This window comes from Chionomys nivalis, chromosome 8 (genome assembly GCF_950005125.1).
Source record: "Chionomys nivalis chromosome 8, mChiNiv1.1, whole genome shotgun sequence".
Lineage (NCBI taxonomy): Eukaryota > Metazoa > Chordata > Mammalia > Rodentia > Cricetidae > Chionomys > Chionomys nivalis.
Window position 1 is genome coordinate 69,170,313 of NC_080093.1, and position 17,190 is coordinate 69,187,502.

The window sequence follows — 17,190 nt, forward strand, 5'->3', positions numbered from 1 at the left end:
TTTTTGAGACAGGGTTTCTCTGTGGTTTTGGAGCTTGTCCTGGAACTAGCTCTGTAGACCAGGCTGGTCTCGAACTCACAGAGATCCGCCTGCCTCTGCCTCCCGAGTGCTGGGATTAAAGGCGTGCGCCACCACCGCCCGGCCTGTTTTGTTTTTTTAAGACAGGGATTCTCTGTGTAGCTTTGGAACCTGTTCTGGAACTAGCTCTTGTAGATCTCGAACTCACAGAGATCCGCCTGCCTCTGCCTCCCAAATGCTAAGGTTAAAGGCATGCGCCACCACCGCCTGCCTGGCCTGGATGGGTTCTTATAAAGGGAACATTTCTAACGAGCATTCAGATAAGAAACACTCCCACAATTGCATGCGGTGGTACAGGCCTATAATCCCAACACTCAGGAAGCAGAGGCAGGTGGATTTCTATGAGTTTGAGGCCAGCCTGGTCTACATAGTGAACTCTAGAACAGCCAGGGTTATACAGTGAGACCTTGTCTCAAAGGTGAGTTCTGGGCATGAAACAATCTGTCAACCAGGTAACTTTGCTCTGACTTGAATAGACATCAGTCCACAAAAGCTGTCCTCCTCGAAGACACTGTTGGAATGAATGCCTGATGAGGGGACCAGGGACTTAATGTGGACTCTCTTGTGTTCTGTACCAGCTCCCCTCTGCCTCCTGAGCCTGTTGCCACCCCTCAGTCCTGCAGCCCCCATCTCCCCATCAGAGCCCATCAGTCAAGCGTATAGCCTGGCTCTCTACATGCAGAAGAACACATCAGCACTGCTGCAGACCTATGTGAGTGACACTGGGCACAGGCAGGGGTCTGGGGGAGGTTCTGGCCTGGACAGGGCAAGCAGAGCAGGTCCAGGAGACCCCCCCTCTGTGAGCCTGAGGGTGCGGTGGCTCTTAGCCTGAGGAAACCAAAAGAGGGCATCAGATCTCCTGGAACTGGGGCCAAGGGAAGTTGTAGGCTGCCGTGTGGGTGCGGGGAATCGAACCCGTGTTCACTTCACATGTGTTGTCCTGGAGCCACCTCATGCCCTGGGCTTGCTCCATCCCATTGGTTCCTGGACTCTTCAAATGTCTCTGAGAGGTGGAGCTAGAATCCATTTTACAGGTGAGAAGGTGGAGCTGTAGAGAGGTAGGTAATTTGCCTTCAGGTACTGAGCTAGGGAGCGCAAAGCCAGCGTCTGGGACCAGGTCTGCGGAACTCCTTACTAGAAGCTCCCACCCGCACACTTACTGTCTAGATGTAGAACTGGCAGCTTGCTGAGTCTTGGATGTTGGTTTGCTTGACCCATGCGTGCTGGTTTCCATTCTCGGTAGCAGGGACAGGGATGCCGTTGTCCTCATCTGAGCCTGTCCCTTCCTAACTCACACAACTGCCTGGCCTGACCCTGGAGTTCACAACTCTCCCACTGCGGTTTTCCTTTACATCAGTGTGATTACAAAATCCAGGCTCTAGGTTGGGCATGTTGACTCATATCTTCCAGACCAGCAACAGGGGAAGAGAAGCAGGTTGAACTCTGTGAGTTTGAGGCCAGCCTACACACAGATAGACAATGAAATCCTATTTTAAAAATAAAGAGCCAGGCAGTGGTGGCGCAAGCATTTAATCGCAGCATTCAGGAGGGAGAGGCAGGTGGATCTCTGTGAGTTCGAGGCCAGCCTGGTCTACAGAGTGAGTTCCAGGACAGGCTCCGAAGTTACAGAGAAACCCTGTCTCAAAAAATGAAAAACAAACAAACCCCACAAAAAAAAAAGAAGAAGAAGACAAAAGAGAGAGAAACATCAGCTGTTACATTTTAATAATGTGCTCGGGCTGAACATACAGTCATAGTGCTCACTGGTATTCCTATATCAGTATGTGGTTCTCCCCTTATTGCAGGTCACACACTTAAGTGTGTTATTTCCTACCACTGTACAGTACTGCCACGCAGAGCTATGGGTTCTTGCGGTTCAGTGAGGCACAGTTGGTGCACAGAGGACGTAATGGAGCCAGCAGTGCGCTTGCTTACCCCTGCAGCTCCCAAAGGGCGGTGGATGGTGGCTTCTCTGGGGAAATGCCAGTTTCAGAGGGAAGATGTCTCCCCAGAAACTCCTTCAGTCACTTCCCTTCTATTTGTCTGTCTCTCATACAGCTCCAGTACCAGGGCAGCCCCTTCAGTGACCCTGGCTTTTCAGCCCCGGAACTCCAGCTCAGCAGCCTGCCTCCGGCTGCAGTCTCCTTCAAGATCTGGCACGCTATGGACGATGCAGAGCGGCTGAGGCGAGCCCAGGGAGCCTTCCTGGCCTTGACCCAGCACCTCCAGCTTGTGGGGGACGACCAGAGTGATCTAAATCCTGGCAGTCCCATTCTGTTGGCCCAGCTAGGAGCGGCAAGACTCAGGGCCCAAGGCCTACTGGGCAACATGGCTGCTATCATGACTGCCCTGGGGCTGCCCATTCCCCCAGAAGAGGATACTCTGGGACTTGTCCCTTTTGGGGCCTCAGCCTTTGAGAGGAAATGTCGAGGCTACATAGTGACCCGGGAATATGGTCACTGGACGGATCGGGCTGTGAGGGACTTGGCTCTACTCAAGGCCAAGTACCCAGCATAGAAGGTCGGCCTTCTGTCAGAAGTCCCAAGGCTTTTCTCTCAGAGGACTCATTCTGAGATGGAGAACACATCATATCTTACTTAGCAGTCAGGACCCCTGAGCCAAGCATTTGAACTATTTTCTGGAAGCCAAGCCTCCACTCCTTATGGCCTGGGTCTTCCTGCTGGGTCCTAGCAACTCCCTTCCGGATCTGGGCAGGACTCCATGGACCCATCTGATGGATCAACAAACAGAGTGTTGATAGTCCTACTACCTGGTTGTAAAGAAGAGCCCTTCTGAAGAGGCTTCACTTCCCACCCTAGGGAGAGGACAGCTGGTCTCCCCCCTGGGCTTGCCCTGCCCTGACTTTGCTCTTCCTGTATTTGAGGAAGTCCTGGGGCTTGCTTCCTGTCTCTGTCTACCTCAGCTCCCAGGTGAGAACACGGCCTTTCTGAACTCAGGCCTCTTTTTGCTCGAGTTCTTGTCCCCAATCTGCCTCTCCATTGGCGGCTTCTGTTGAATTGTCCAATGGATGGAGGCCCAACGCCCAGCCACAATCACCAGGGCTCTTCCTCATCTGCTTCCTGCTGAGGACACCTACTTTGTGGTCAGGACTGACAAGTGGTATCCCTGGCCTGGGCCCTTCGTGGATTTGTACTGTGCCTCTGTGGGCGGGAACCCACCTCCTGTGCGCTAAAGATCCTTTTCTCCTCAACTCTCATTCCCCATATGCAACAACTGTGTTTCATTAAATTGTGATTTTATTGTTAAACATTTATTTACAAATATTAATTTATTCTCAAATAAAACTCTCTTAAGATGCTTTTGACTTTCCCTCTCCATAGACCAGGCTAGGGCTGGGGCCCCTGGGAACGGGATATGGAGGTAAGAAAAGGAAGGGCATTGAAGGGGGAGGGGTAAGGCTCTAAAGGATCTGGCGGGAGGAGAGAGGCACCAGGGAGACAGATGGTCCTGAGGGAGGTGGTCTTGCACTTCTGGTTAGGAAAGGACAAAGGAACTAAAGGGATAGAAAGTGTCACCTCCGTGGTGACCATGGGGAGAGAGATGGAGAAACTGGGAGTCAGAGGCAGGTGGAGCTCTGTGAGTTTTAGGCCAGCTGGTCTACATAGCGAGCTTCTTCAGGTCATCCACGGCTACCTAGTAAGACCCTGTTTCAAAAATGAACAAGCAAGCAAACAAAGAGCAAGAGACGTGGAACGAGAAATAGAAACCTCCTGAAGGAAAAAAAAATCAAGACGGGAGGAAAAGAGGGAAAAAAAGAGAAACAGGTAGGCACGGAGCTCCCTGAGGAAACAAGATCAAAGAGAAAGAGACCACAATACTGCAGAAAGACGGGGACAGGGCAAGAACACAGTGACTCATATGGAGAGAGAGAATTGGAAGCCAAAGAGGTGGGACAGAGTGAGCTTGCAAGAACAGTACTAACTCTCAGGCGACGCCTCCAGGCACCAGCTGGCTCAGGTCGCCCTCGGTGCGGCTCACCCACTCGCCATAGAGGCCGCACACGTGGAGCCCCAGCACCTTGGCTGAGAAGACGCCCGCAGTGCTGTTGGCGTTGTAATGGGTGGTGGTGGCGGTGGGCTCCGCTCTGGGCCCGCGGGCTGCTGCGCCCAGAGCCGCCAACACCGTCTCTAGCGCGGCTCCCAGGGCGCGAGCCTGGCGCGCCGCTTCCTCCAGGCTCCGCAGCAGGCGCGGGGCGCGCGGGTTCAGCTCCGCCTGGTGGCGGCGCACAGCATCCAACAGCGCGGGGAGCGCACTCAAGGCGGCCGCGTCCAGACGCAGCCGCTCGGACAGCGGTAGCCCCGCGTGGCTCGGCGCTGGGCCGCTCAGGCCGGCCAGGGAAATCCGCGGTGGTGAGAAGCCCGGCAGCCCAAAGGGGTCTCCCTGCTGCTGTACCTGTGGAGATATGGCCACCGGTCAGCCGGGCTCCTGGGACCTTGTTGGGGGCTCGTCCACTCCTAACAGCCCTCCTCCCCTCTCGTGGGGCCTTAGTTTCTTGCAAATGATTGATCCTATTGTGTTTGAGATTAAACTAAGAAATTACACGGGCTTGCACACCACTGTCTTTGTTTCTCTAACAGCTAATAAGAGTTAAGCGTTAGAATCCAGGAAGAACTCTATAAATATTTTTTTTAAATTACTTTTATCGGGGAATACTTTTGAGAAAACAGTCTCACTATGTAGTATCCTGGAACTCACACTGTAGACCAGGCTGGCCTCGAACTCACGGAGATCCGCCAGCCTCTGGAGTGCTGGGATTAAAGGTGTGCGCCACCACACCTAGCTTTCCTTGTTTATTTTGAGACAGGGTCTCACTATAGCTTTTGCTGGCTAGGCTGGCCTCAAATTCACAGAGATCAACCCGCCTCTGCCTCCCAAGGGCTGGCGTGTGCCCACGGTGTGCTGGGAGGATGGCACCACACTGCACAGGTGAGAGGCAAAGACAACTTCACAGAGTCGGTTTTCTGCCACCTTTATGTTGGTTTTGGGGATCAAACTCTGGTCACAATTGCCTGGCAAGCCCCTTTACCAGTTAAACCGTATCTCCAGTCCCAGCCCTAGGTTTAACTCCTATCTGCCACTTACTAGCTGTGACATCCCACAAGACCATTGCCTTCTTTTGGCTTCGGCCTTCTTGTCTGTGAGAATAAAGAATGCTCCCTGTTCTGTCTTTCTACCAGAGGTCTCTCGAGGACCACAGAAACAGTGCAGGGACCAAGTCAAATTCACTTCCTCTTCCCTACTCGATTGCCACCAAATGGAAGACAAAGGGGACTTGTAATTTGTCAAATGCTCTAACAATAATATTTATTCTTTGCATATCTTGCCTCGGATGCAGGCCTCGTGGTTGCTGCTTTGAATACGGTGTCTTCCTAAAGATGGGTGATAATGACGAAGATGGCTTTGTAAGTAAGAAACCCGCGGCCCACTGAGATGGTTGCCGGTCTGACAACCTGAGTTTGATCCCGGGATCCACACGGCAAAAGAGAAAACCAAGTCCCTCAGTTGTCGTCTGACTTTCATTACACGCCATGACACTTGGGTGCCCACACACATGCACACAAAATAAATGAATATAATTTAAAAATGGGAGGAACACAAGCCATGATTGGCAGTAGGTTCCCTGGGAAGCAGCAGAGATGGAGTTTGGTCTGCTGACAAAGCTGGCTATATCCTCCTACTGCCAGTGTTAGATTCCTCTTTAAGGTTTACCGCTACATCCCAAGGTCTTAAGTTAGCAACCCTACAGTCTGAATCAAAACACCAGCCTTTACTGCGCCTGGTAATCTAGAAGAGTCTTTTTTATGTGGCCAGGATAGGACTGTTGGCGGGCCCCTTTGTTCTGGAGAGTCCCTCATGGGTAGAACTTTTGCCCCTGACTGAAACCCCTTCTTGGCTTCTCTAAATGTCCCAGGTGGAAATGGTCACAGTTCATATTGTTCAACTGCTTCATTTGACAGTGCAAAGAGACCTCAAGAGCATACTGAGCCCAGATCTAGGTTTCCTGACTCCCAGAGCTCCCTCTGGTTCCTCACACTGGTTCTGACATCTGGCACCAAGGATGGAGCCTCCAGGAGGCTCAGTATCACTGATGGGGTCCTCCACTTTACTGTGTGGCCAGAAGAAAGTTAATGTTCCCCTCAGAAACTCTGATTGCCACTGCTGGGGATGAGGTGGAAGAAATGGGTGAAGACCTCTGTGGGGCATGCTCCCCCACCCCACACCCCAGTCCCTACTCACATATTCCTCCAGCAGCTGGAGGTGTGTGCTCCTCCACCCCACACCCCAGTCCCTACTCACGTATTCCTCCAGCAGTTGTTCTGAGTATTTGGTCAGAAGTTGTGCAAGGTTGTGTGTCTGGCGGATCTTGGCCTCCAAATGGGGAAGGAAGGAGATTGGGGAGTCATCCTGGGAATCTTCTGGTGGGAACGAGGGAGGGGAATGAGGGGTTATGAGCACAACCCAATTCCACTCCTTAATTATCTTTCCTAAACTGGCTCTTTCCAAACCCAGAGGTTCTGTTCTGAAGGCTAACATTCAAGCTAGGAGGACTATGTCCCATCCCAATGGAGGGAAAACCAGGTCCCAAGTAGTTTCTCTATGTGAATTGTCTCTCCTGTCTCCAAATCACTGCAGAAATGCTATTAAGAACAAATTCATAATCTGTCTCCTTCAGGTTCTCACTACCTCAAATCAGTTTCTTCAGGTTCTCACTACCTCAAATCAGTTTCTTCTTTCACTTTAGGTAATTTGTTCATACTTCCAAGGTAGCTTCTTTTATCCGTGTGAATCTGCCTTATTCCGAAACTCCTTAGAAGGCAGCTATGCTTACCCTATACCACCATTGCTATCCCGAGACCCTTTAAGGACAAAGTTCATATATCTTTGGATTTCTCCAACTGTTGGTTGAATTCAGTCAGCATCACTGAAGCACAGAACTTCACCTTGAAACACGTTTTCCCGGCCTGTTCTACAGATAGAGAAACCGAAGACACATCTCTTCCTGATGCTTCCAGGTGAGGTGCTAGGCTCAACAGCATCAATGTATCAACGACAGTCTGACCTATCGCTGGCACAAATCTGAGAGCGGTGCCAAAGGAAGACGACTACATTTCCCAAGATGCACACCGCATGAATTCTAATGCATGCTGGGGAATGTAGTCCCGACCCGATAATCCCTTTCGTCTGATTTTCCACAGCGGGCCAAGATCTCAGAAGCCCGTACTTTGCTCTCTTCCTGTCACTCATAAATCCTCCGTAGGAGTTATGAAGCTTCCTTAACTAGCTTCTCCCTCTAATCCTCCAGCTTTGATTCTCTCCTAATACTCTGAGAGGCACTGTTATCCGGCCCCAGCCCGACCCCAGCCCTTCTTCAGGGTGTACTCACCCATATAGTCGGTGCTCTAACCCCTGAACCCAAGACCCTGAAGCTTCAACTCCAGGCCTCCTCTAAACCCTTGCTCCTGCCCTTTCTCCCAACTCACCCGCCGGTTACCTGACACCGGCGTCTCCTCCCTCTCCCGACCCCTCCCCCCCGCCAGGTCTTTCCCCTCCCAGACTCGGTGTTGACAGGAATCCAAACCCCAGCTTTCGACCCCCCCTCACTCCTATTCTCGTTAGGGACCCAGGATCCAGTATCTCAGCCCCTTACCCAAACTTCCCTCCCTCTGGCTCATGTTGGCCCCTGGCCGATCCCGGTTTCCCTCAACACACCCCTACAGGAGGGGAGGAGGGGAGGGGGGGAAAAGGGGGGAAAGGGTTAGGGGCGTGGCTCGGGTTCGGCCAATCATAGCTCAGACCCCAAACATTTCCTTCCCACCACTACTTTCAGGCAAGATTCCTTGGCTCTGAGCTCAGTAACCCGCTTGTGAGGCTTAGACTGGGAAGGGGCCAGAGTGGGAAGGCAGGTGTTGGCACAGCGAATGGGCACTTGGGCCTTTAAGGCAGCTCTTGTGTCTTGCTAGTAGGAGGAGACTCAGGCTCTGACCTGAGGCAGAGCTTGACAATAAGGGCTGCTTTGAGAGGAAGCTGGGAAAGCATCAGGGCTGGCAGGAGAGGAACCAAGGCCGGTCCTCCCCCTAGGCCAAGACAGAGAGAGAAGCCAGGGTAGGCCTGTCTAGATTAGGGCGCACCTAAGGCATACACACACACACACACACACACACACACACACCCGGCCTAGCTTCTTGTTTTAGATGCCTTCTACCTTCTCTGTCACTCTCATCGGAAGTGAGACAGGTCTTTCCCTCACCTTACTGTTATAGACCCCTTACACTCACACACACACACACACACACACACACACACACACAATGTTTAGGCATCCCGACCCAGATTCACACATACATGTATGTGTGTTTAGGCATCTGGACCCAGACTCTCTCTCTCTCTCTCTCTCTCTCTCTCTCTCTCTCTCTCTCTCTCTCACACACACACACACACACACACACTTATGTGTGTGTATCTAGGCAGTGGAATGCAGCCTCTCACACAGGTGAGCACAGATTTCAGACAGTTCACATCCAAACAGCAGCTTGTCACCCTGGGGGAGATATGGAAAGTCTTGCACACACTTGTCTCTACAATTGGTGCCAAGCACCTACTCTGTCTTGGGCTCTGGCACAGAGAGGACCCACATTAGGTTTCAGGCGTCAGATAATGGAATTTGGGAGCAAAAGGCCTGTGTGAGGACATTAGCGTGAGGAAGCCATCAGAACAAGGCATTCGCTCCTGGAGTGCACTCCAGGTACATTGGAAGCCAGACTGTCCGCAATGGCCACAGCCACACGCTACCCAGCAGTATTTATTGGGTATTCATCATGAGCCAGACACTGCCCTAGATGCTATGTATGTACGTTAACTTATTTCCGTGTTACAGACTTGCCCAAGGTCATGCAGGTGGGTGTGACAGAGCTGAGATTTTATCACTGACAGTTTGGTTCCAGAAATGCCGTCGGACATGGTGGGCGTGACCACAAAAGTATGCAGATGCCCCTCATACACCCAGCACAGCGGGCATGCCCTATCTATTGATGGGTCAGCGTCAAATCAAATAAACCAAGGTGCACTTATCTTCGTTCTTTCTCATTTATGTGTGTGTTGGGTGTGTTGGGGGCATATGTGCATCTGAGCGCAGCTGCTGGGGGAAGCCAGAAGAGGGTGCTGAATTCCCTGGAGCTACGTTTATACAGTGCAACGTGGGAGCTAAACCAGGGTCCTGTCTGAACTTAGATGGTAGAATTAGCTAATGCACGCTGTCACATCTGGCTTCTTTTATTTAAGGCATCCCCACTGTTGGGCATAGCAGGGCTTTGTCATTCCGGTTGCTGTGTCTGTGACCATGGTGTAAGCGGGTTATAACTGGTTTTTCATTCCATTCTGCTGAGGAGTTGCTTCCAGATTGTGAAAAGAGCTACAAACTTTCCAGTATCTGGGTCTTGGTGGTCATACAGGAACATTGTGTCCTGGTGAGGTTTCTATCGCTTTGATAAACCCCACAATCCAAAGCAATTTCGGGAGGAAAGGCTTTATTTCAGCTCACAGTTACAGCCAGTTCATCATGAAGGGAAGTCAGGGCAGGAACTCAAAGCAGGAACCTGGAGGAAGGAACTGAAGCATAGGCCAGGGAGTAACGCTACTTACCCTGGCTCGTTCCCCAAGGCTTGCTCAGCCTGCTTTCCTCGAGTACCCAGGACCCATCTGCTCAGGGGCGGCCACTGCCCACAGTGGTCTGGACTCTCCCACAACAAATATTAATCAAGAATATGCCTCACAAACTTACCTACAGGGCAGCATAATGGAGGCATTTTTCTCAATCAAGGTTCCCTCATCCCAAATAACCCTAGTTTGTGTAGAACAGACAAAAAACTAGACAGCACACATTTTTCTTCGGTTGGGCGTTGACAGCTTGGGACTGGAATTGCTGGGAGACAGGGTTGGCATAAATTTAGCTTTACTGGAAAACTGCCAGTTTCCCAAAGTATCTCTACCAAGTACGTTCCCTGATTCAAGGAATGCCAAGTTGCTCTGCTACCTCATCTACACGGTCTGTCTTTTTCACTTCCGCCATTCTGGCTGAGGAGGCCCGCTCCCCACTCGAAAGTCTGGCACGCACTTGGCACTGTCCATGAGACTTGAATGAATGGATGAACAAGTTAAGTTGGGCAGCGTAGAACCCAGCAGCCTGGAGAGGGCAGACGCGCGCGCACACAGCATTTCAGGGACGCCCACCCGCCGCGGACGCACACCAGGACAGTCCCTCTCGCGCACCCCTGTGCCCACGTGGCCGGAACGCACCGCCTCGCTCGGGCCGCGCGCGTCCAGCCGCACAGCTGCCCCCCGGCTCTCCCTCTCCGCGGCTGGCAGAGGGCGCTGTGCGTCCGTGCGCCCCGAGGGGCGGGCCCGGGCCGGGGCGGGGCTGGCCGGGCTTCCAGGCCGGGGCTCTAGCAGCCCGCGCCGCCCGGGCCGCTCCGGGGACGGGCCGGGGCGGGGCGCGGTCGCAGGAAGCCAGGCGGGGACGCGCGGAGGCGTTGGGGAGCGAGGGAGGGCGCGGCCAACTCCCGGAGGGCCGGCAGGCCGAAAGAGCGGCGCCGGGGCCTGGCGCGCAGCCTGAGATCGCCGGACCGCAGGCCGTCCCACCACGGGCTCTGTCCCGGCCCCAACCCCGCCAGCATGGCCGGCCGGACCGTGCGGGCCGAAACCCGGAGCCGGGCCAAAGATGACATCAAGAAGGTGATGGCGACCATCGAGAAGGTCCGGAGATGGTGAGCGCTGCCCCTGGGCCAGGGACACAGCCGAGCCACCTCCTCCAAACGCGTCCGCCCTTTCCTGGCCAGCTGCCCCCGCCCACCAGCTGTGCTCTGAATCGCCTGCACCCCCCCTCCCCCGGCAATTCCCAGAGGTCTACAAAGCGTGGTCCGGAGTGGTGCTTTCCCAGAGCGGGAGCCCTCATCTATGCCCCGCCCCCTGAAGCTTTGACACTCTTGCAAGCTCGGCCCCGGGTCTTCATTGCCAGAGTCCCTTGCCAGGCCTTGGTGGCGCCCTGCTGAGTGCCCCAGGTGTCTGCAAAACCGCAGCTCCAAGTTATATCCGTCTATGCCCTGGTCTTTACAAGGCTCTTTCTGTTTCTGTGCCGTTAGCGAAGCTTCCCTTACCCTAGCACATCTCCCTGACCCCCTGCTCTATAGGGTTCTCCCTAACCCAGTCTCCTGCCCTCCCACAGGGAGAAGCGCTGGGTGACTGTGGGTGACACTTCCCTTCGAATCTTCAAGTGGGTGCCTGTGGTGGATCCCCAGGAGGAGGTGAGCAAGCCCAACCCCCAACAAGCCTTGCGTCTGTGCAACCTCAGACAATTTCCATCCCCACCTTGGCCTCCACCTTCAGTTGGCTTGGAGACTCCAGTGTGGAGCTCAGGCAGATGGTAACGATTATAAGCGCGCACATGCACACACACACACACTCACACACACACCAATGCCCCCACCCTCTTCAAGTTCAAGACCTAACTCAGCCTACATAACCTGAGACAGCGCCTCTTGCTTCTCTAAGGCTAGGTTTCTTTATTTGTATTGAGAGGATTTGTAAGTGCTCACCAGACAGCTGGCTCTGACCTTACCCCTCTAACCCTCAGGAGCGGCGGCGGGCAGGAGGCGGGGCAGAGCGATCCCGTGGCCGGGAGAGACGCGGCAGGGGCACCAGTCCCAGAGCGGGTGGCCCTCTCATCCTGCTGGATCTCAACGGTATGTGCAGATTCTGGAATGGGGAGAGAAGGAAGCTACTGGGAGGCCCTCTGGCCAACCAACTTGGCTTTTGCTTCCACAGATGAGAACAGCAACCAGAGTTTCCATTCAGAAGGTTCACTGCAGAAAGGCACAGAGCCCAGCCCTGGGGGGACTCCCCAGCCCAGCCGCCCCGGGTCACCCACTGGACCCCCAGAAGCGATTGCAGAGGATACTCAGCCCCCACAGCTGGGCCAGGAGAGAGGTAGGACCAGGTGGCTCTCAGGAGCCCTCCCTTCTCCAAAGTTGAACCAACCATCTTGTCCTTGTACCTATGTCAATGTCCTCTCTCGCTGGTCCTGCTCCCCCTGAGGGTGGGGGGAACCTCTCCTGTCCCTGGGAGAAATTACATCCAGCTGCTGTCCAGTCCTCTGGCTGAGTCCGTCTTTGTGGGTAGCGTATCACTGTCTGCAATTTTTACACAGATTTATTTCTTTGCTTGCTTATTGTCTTTCCTGTTATCATCTCGCTCCAGCCATATTGATGTCCATTCCTGTGACATCAGAACACCATGGGATACATAATAGACGTTCAGTAAATACTTGTTCGGGGTATAAATAACTCTGACAGTCAGAGCGATCAGCAGCAGTAGAGTACCGGCTAACAAAGCCCCTTCCCTGCTAGGTGTTCTGAGCACGTCAACGCTTGCTGTTTGGTTTTTCATTTCATCTCCACTGTTACTTTCTGGGAGTGATGATCCTATTGTGATTCCTCTTTATACATGAGGAGCCCATCATCCAGACTTACAGAGCCAGTGAGCCAACACCCTGGGCCTCAGCCCTCTTCAGCTTCTCTGTCTTCATGTAGTCGGCCCCCTGTCTGGTCAGTACTGCTTCCGAGGTGTGGCTGATTTCTGCATCTCTGGCCCTGTCTTCTCATTGCTCACTTATGCCTGCTCTGGCCTCCGTCCCTGTCCCTAGTGGCCGCCACGCAGCTGCGGAACGGCTTTTCCTAAAACAGAGATTCCGAGAGATTCTTTTCCTGCTTCAGATCTTCAGTGGCTCCGCCGGGCCTCTGGTTCTTTAGTTGGACACTGGGGCCTTAACAAACTGTGGCCACAGGAACTGTTACCCCGCCACAAACACCATGACATGGTTGGGTCTCAGGACTGTGTGTAGATTGTTCCAGAAACCTCTGCTCTTGTAAGATGATAGGGTAGAGAATACAGCTCCGTGGCAGAGAGCTTGTCTGGCATGGCCGAGGCCCCGAGCCCCATTTCTGTTCCCACAATGAGTGGGTGAATGAGCGAATACATGAAAGAAGATTCTAGCTAGCACTTACTGAGCACATACTATGTGCTAAAGGCTTCCTCTGACCCTCACTGCTGTCTCCTGTGTTACTGTCACTGTTCCCGTTCTGCAGGTGATTCCATTGAGGTTCAGAGAAATAGCTTGCCTAAGGTCAGGATGTGGATTTAGTACAACATAGAATCTGTGGTCACCAAGCATGTATTTCCCTCTGTCTAAATTCTGCTCCCTCTCTCTGCTTGTCTCCTGGCTCACTCCCAACTAACAAAACCCAACCTGAATCTCCCCGCTCCCCTTGGCATCTTGGTGCCCTCCTCTGGCTCCCACAGTGTTGTGTTGTGTGATTGGTACCTGCCCGTTTCTTCTGCCCCCAGTCTGGTCTGTTATCTTGGCACAGAGCGGCTGCTCAGGAGGTGTCTGTTCATTTGGCATTCCAGACCCAGGGGACACACCTGCAGGCGGTACTGATGACCCCCCGAAGCTGACCAAGGAGGAGCCTGTTCCAGAATTGCTGGAAGCTGAGGTGAGCGAGGCCAGAGACTGGACTTTGACCTGGTGGGGAATGGGGTTCTGGGGGCACAGGGAGTCTGCATTCTAGGGTCCAGGAGGGAGATATGGACCTAGAACCCACTAAAAGTCTTAGCTGAGGTTGAATTCTTGGGTAAAAAGAGGAGTGTTTTAGAGACACCATCCTGAGGGCTGAATCATGGCTGATTTAAGAGCTCTGGAAGCCTGCGATGAACTTGGTGTTCCTCCACAAATTAAAAACCAAAAATCTAGGTTCCGGGTGCAGCTTGGCGCTGCTTCACCTTCTAAGTGTGCACGGAGAGCCTGGGCCCCCACATCACACAGACACGTCCTGAGCTGTCAGGTTTGCTTTTCCCTACAAGGACTACCTGATTCCCTTCCCAGAAAAAAGCAAATTCTTTCCCCCAAACAGCGTTGCCATTATTTTTGGTCACTTGGTCCTGGACCAGACTCTGGGTCCCCGGGGAATAGAGTGGAAAGGCAGAGGCTAGGAGGCTGTACTCCTGGGTTAGAGTGGAGCTCACACCTGTCCGCCCTTCCTCTTCAGGCCCCCGAAGCTTACCCTGTCTTTGAGCCAGTGCCACCTGTCCCTGAGGCAGCCCAGGGTGACACAGAGGACTCGGAGGGTGCTCCCCCACTCAAGCGCATCTGTCCAAATGCCCCTGACCCCTGAGAAGCTGCCTGCCTCCTGTCCTGTTGCTCCCAGGGCCCCTTTGGCTTTTTATAAATAAAGACCCTTTTGTAATTTTGTGTCATGTCATTTCCCTGTCCAGGCTGGGGAGGGTCTTTGGAGACAGTTTTGGCTCATGCTCTGTTCCTCAGGTGGGGTCACCAAGACTCTGAGATGACCTGTATCACACCACGATTATGTAAGCGGAGAGGGCGTGAGCCAGGACCTCACCTCCCTTGCTCTCCTACCTTGCCCTTCCTTACCAACTTTTCCCTCCCCGGGCCCAGCAGATATTGCATCTCCCATTTCACTTATAGGAGCACAGGCCTAGAGGGGTGGAGAGGCCTGGGAGGACCCAGCTTTTTCCCTGCCCTCAGGAAGCTACAGCATCCTGTCTCTAGGGAACCTTCCCTTCCATGGGAAACTCTAGGGCCAAACTTCTGTGCTGAGTCCTCTCATCTCTTGTGCAATTGTCACCTCCTCTTAGATGCCTTCCCTGGTTCTAGGCTCCATCAATATCATCTCCTTTGAGTTCCTATAGCCCTTTAAGCTTCCTGCTCTTTGTCTTAGCATTTATCTGGCCGTCTGGGGACAGTGAGTCTGTGTTTCTGTCCTTTAGGCTTCAGGCCTCTCAAGAACAGAAGTAGGTTTCCAGCCACGCCCAGCTTAGTGCTGGGAATACAATAAGCCTAGCAAATGCTTCAGAGTAGATGATAGGGCTGGGCATGGTGGCTTACACTTGTAATCAGGAGGCTGAGGCAGGAGGATTCTGAGTTCCTGACTGTCCAGGCAGTGAGATGTCTCTGTTAATTCTAGGGTTTTGTAAGTTCTTACAATGTACTTCCTGTTTACTTAGGTAACATTATGTTCTTCTGGGGTCTTTGAAGAGATGAAGACAGATAGTTATAGTTTTTCTTAGTTATGATAAAAGATAAATTAGATATAAAACTTTAGACTCACAAAGATAGGATATATAATAGAGTATTTTCCTTAATTTGCCAAATGTAAATACACTAAATATTGTAATTCTTGCTTGAGAACTGTTTTGTGTGTATATATATATATATATATATATATATAATTTTACTATGTTAAAGTTTAAAACCTTCCTTTTTATTTAGACATAAAAGGGGAAATGATGTGGGAATATTCCCCTCTGTATGCTGTGAATATGTTTTATTACCATTAGTTAATGAATAAAGTCATTTTGGCCAATGGCTTAGCAGAGCAAAGTCAGGCAGGAAATCCAAACAGAGAAATAGAAAGTAGGTGGAGTCAGGGAGATGTCATGTAGCTGCCCAAGAAACAAGAGATTACAAATCACGAGCCTCATGGTAAAATATATAATAATAGAAATGGGTTAATTTAAGATATAAGCACTAGCTAGAAAGACACCTAAACTATTGGCCGAATAGTGTTGTGATTAATATAGTTTCTGTGTGATTATTTGGGTCTGAGAAGTCAGGAAATGAAAGAGCAGTTTCTGCCTACAAGTTCCTCCATCATTGTCTGTGTGGCTCTAGGTCTCTACTCTCCGACTCTTACTTTGTTCACTGGACAAAAGGGGTAATGACTAGGCTGCACATCCTAGTCCACCCCATCCCTGGTTAGCGCCCCGTGAGAAACTTCAACCAAACAAGCACTCCTCAGTCTGTACTTGTCAGAGAAGCAGGATCAGGTGAGGTAGCCCTGTTTTAATTTTTAATAAAAAGAGAGATTGAGGTTTAGGAAAGAATCTTTTAAAAATGTCACAGTGTCTGATGAAGTGATTGTGAAGCCGGGACAGGCTAGGAGGCCGCAGCAGGGTTGCGATTGTGTGCGTTCCTATTGCTGTAGAAACAAATGACCAAGAATTCACCGCGTCATCAGTCTGAAGGTCAGAAGTCCAAGATCAGTGTTGCTGGGCCAGAGTCAGGAGCCTGCAGGACAGGCTCCCGTGGTAGGCTCTCCAGGAAAATTTGGCTTTTGCAGCTCCTAGAAGCTACTTGCATTCAGGAACGGATTCAGACTGTGGCTTTGTCCTCTCTTCCACCCCACCTAACCATTCTGCCTTTTTGCTTCTGTCATTGCATCTCTTTCTCTGGCCCTCCTGCTGCTCATGTGACCCCTACGATCATGCTGGCCTTCCCAGGTATACAGGGTCAGCCTCCCATCTTGGAACTTAGTCCATCTGAAAATCCCATTGTCATGTAAAGTCACATGTTCACACACTGGGGCTTAGGATGGACATCTCTCCCATTGTTGTGTAAGGTCACGGATGCTGGAGCTTAGGATGGACATCTCTGGGGGGGTCAATAATCAGGATGAGGTAATCTCAGCAATTTTCTGGGTTTGTGAGTCATCTCTATTTCCCGAGGTGACACTATGAAATCATGTAAATGCTCTACAAACTGTAAAGTGCCTTGTAAAGTTCAAGTTCTGGGTTTGAATTTCACTGTCTGTTTTCAGTTTCTTATTTTTAATTTTATGTGTGTGGGTGTGTTGCCAGCATGTATGCCTAAGCATGTCCATCACTGAGTGTGTGCAGTGCCTGAGGTGACTGGAAGTGGCTGGCAGATACCCTAAAACTGGAGTTAAAGTTTCTAGCTGCCATGTGGGTGCTGGGAATGTGGGTGTAGTTTTCCAGGCAACTTCCTGCTGGTTGGGGGCGCTGATAATCTTATGGGGACCTAAAGAAAATTTAGAATTATAACCAAGTCCTGAAGTATCCTGTGAGTCTTTTTTTTTAATTTATTTATTATGTATATATTGTTCTGGGCACCAGATCTCATTATAGATGGGTGTGAGCCATCATGTGGTTGCTGGAATTGAACTCAGGACCTCCGGAACAGCAGTCAGTTCTCTTAACCTCTGAGCCATCTCTCCAGTCCAT

General features: G+C 51.8%; 3 protein-coding genes across 6 annotated transcripts in view; 2 read left to right on the forward strand and 1 right to left on the reverse strand.

The window, feature by feature from the left end:
* The first annotated feature begins 628 nt into the window (after positions 1-628).
* Positions 629-2,608, forward strand: LOC130879906 (cardiotrophin-2). The gene is made up of 2 exons (XM_057778731.1): positions 629-790; positions 2,137-2,608. The coding sequence occupies exons 1-2, from the start codon at positions 629-631 to the stop codon at positions 2,593-2,595; spliced, it is 621 nt and encodes a 206-aa protein (XP_057634714.1). The 3' UTR covers positions 2,596-2,608.
* A 505-nt stretch (positions 2,609-3,113) lies between these two features.
* LOC130879820 (cardiotrophin-1) lies at positions 3,114-7,826 on the reverse strand. Of its 3 annotated transcripts, none has more exons than XM_057778657.1 (3): positions 7,748-7,826; positions 6,397-6,515; positions 3,114-4,491 (listed from the first exon to the last, which is right to left on the reverse strand). In XM_057778657.1, exons 1-3 carry the CDS (start codon positions 7,770-7,772, stop codon positions 4,024-4,026), a joined length of 612 nt encoding a protein of 203 aa, XP_057634640.1. In that variant the 5' UTR covers positions 7,773-7,826; the 3' UTR covers positions 3,114-4,023. The 3 variants fall into 3 exon arrangements, with proteins under 3 accessions (XP_057634640.1, XP_057634641.1, XP_057634643.1); XM_057778658.1 differs by having other exon boundaries at positions 6,397-6,512; positions 7,748-7,804; XM_057778660.1 differs by lacking the exon at positions 7,748-7,826 and adding an exon at positions 7,484-7,576.
* A 2,574-nt stretch (positions 7,827-10,400) lies between these two features.
* The window catches only part of Bcl7c (BAF chromatin remodeling complex subunit BCL7C), a 35,213-nt gene continuing 28,423 nt past the window's right edge, over positions 10,401-17,190 (forward strand). Inside the window, exons 1-6 of one of the 2 annotated variants that reach the window (XM_057779687.1) lie at positions 10,410-10,859; positions 11,318-11,396; positions 11,726-11,834; positions 11,917-12,078; positions 13,558-13,643; positions 14,196-14,380. In XM_057779687.1, the coding sequence (XP_057635670.1) occupies positions 10,768-10,859; positions 11,318-11,396; positions 11,726-11,834; positions 11,917-12,078; positions 13,558-13,643; positions 14,196-14,321 (654 nt within the window). In that variant the 5' untranslated portion in view covers positions 10,410-10,767 and the 3' untranslated portion in view covers positions 14,322-14,380. Of the gene's footprint in view, positions 10,860-11,317; positions 11,397-11,725; positions 11,835-11,916; positions 12,079-13,557; positions 13,644-14,195; positions 14,381-17,190 lie in introns of those variants that run through there. The other variant, XM_057779686.1, reaches the window with a different exon arrangement.

Coding starts and splice junctions, on each gene's coding strand:
- LOC130879820 (XM_057778657.1), bottom strand. CDS start 7,772: ATGAGCCAGAGGGAGGGAAGTTTGG. Junction 6,516..7,747: donor CCAGAGGGAGGGAAGTTTGG/GTAAGGGGCTGA, acceptor CGTTCCCACCAG/AAGATTCCCAGGATGACTCC. Junction 4,492..6,396: donor AACAACTGCTGGAGGAATAC/GTGAGTAGGGAC, acceptor ATATCTCCACAG/GTACAGCAGCAGGGAGACCC.
- LOC130879906 (XM_057778731.1), top strand. CDS start 629: ATGTGGACTCTCTTGTGTTCTGTACCAGCTCCCCTCTGCCTCCTGAGC. Junction 791..2,136: donor CAGCACTGCTGCAGACCTAT/GTGAGTGACACT, acceptor TCTCTCATACAG/CTCCAGTACCAGGGCAGCCC.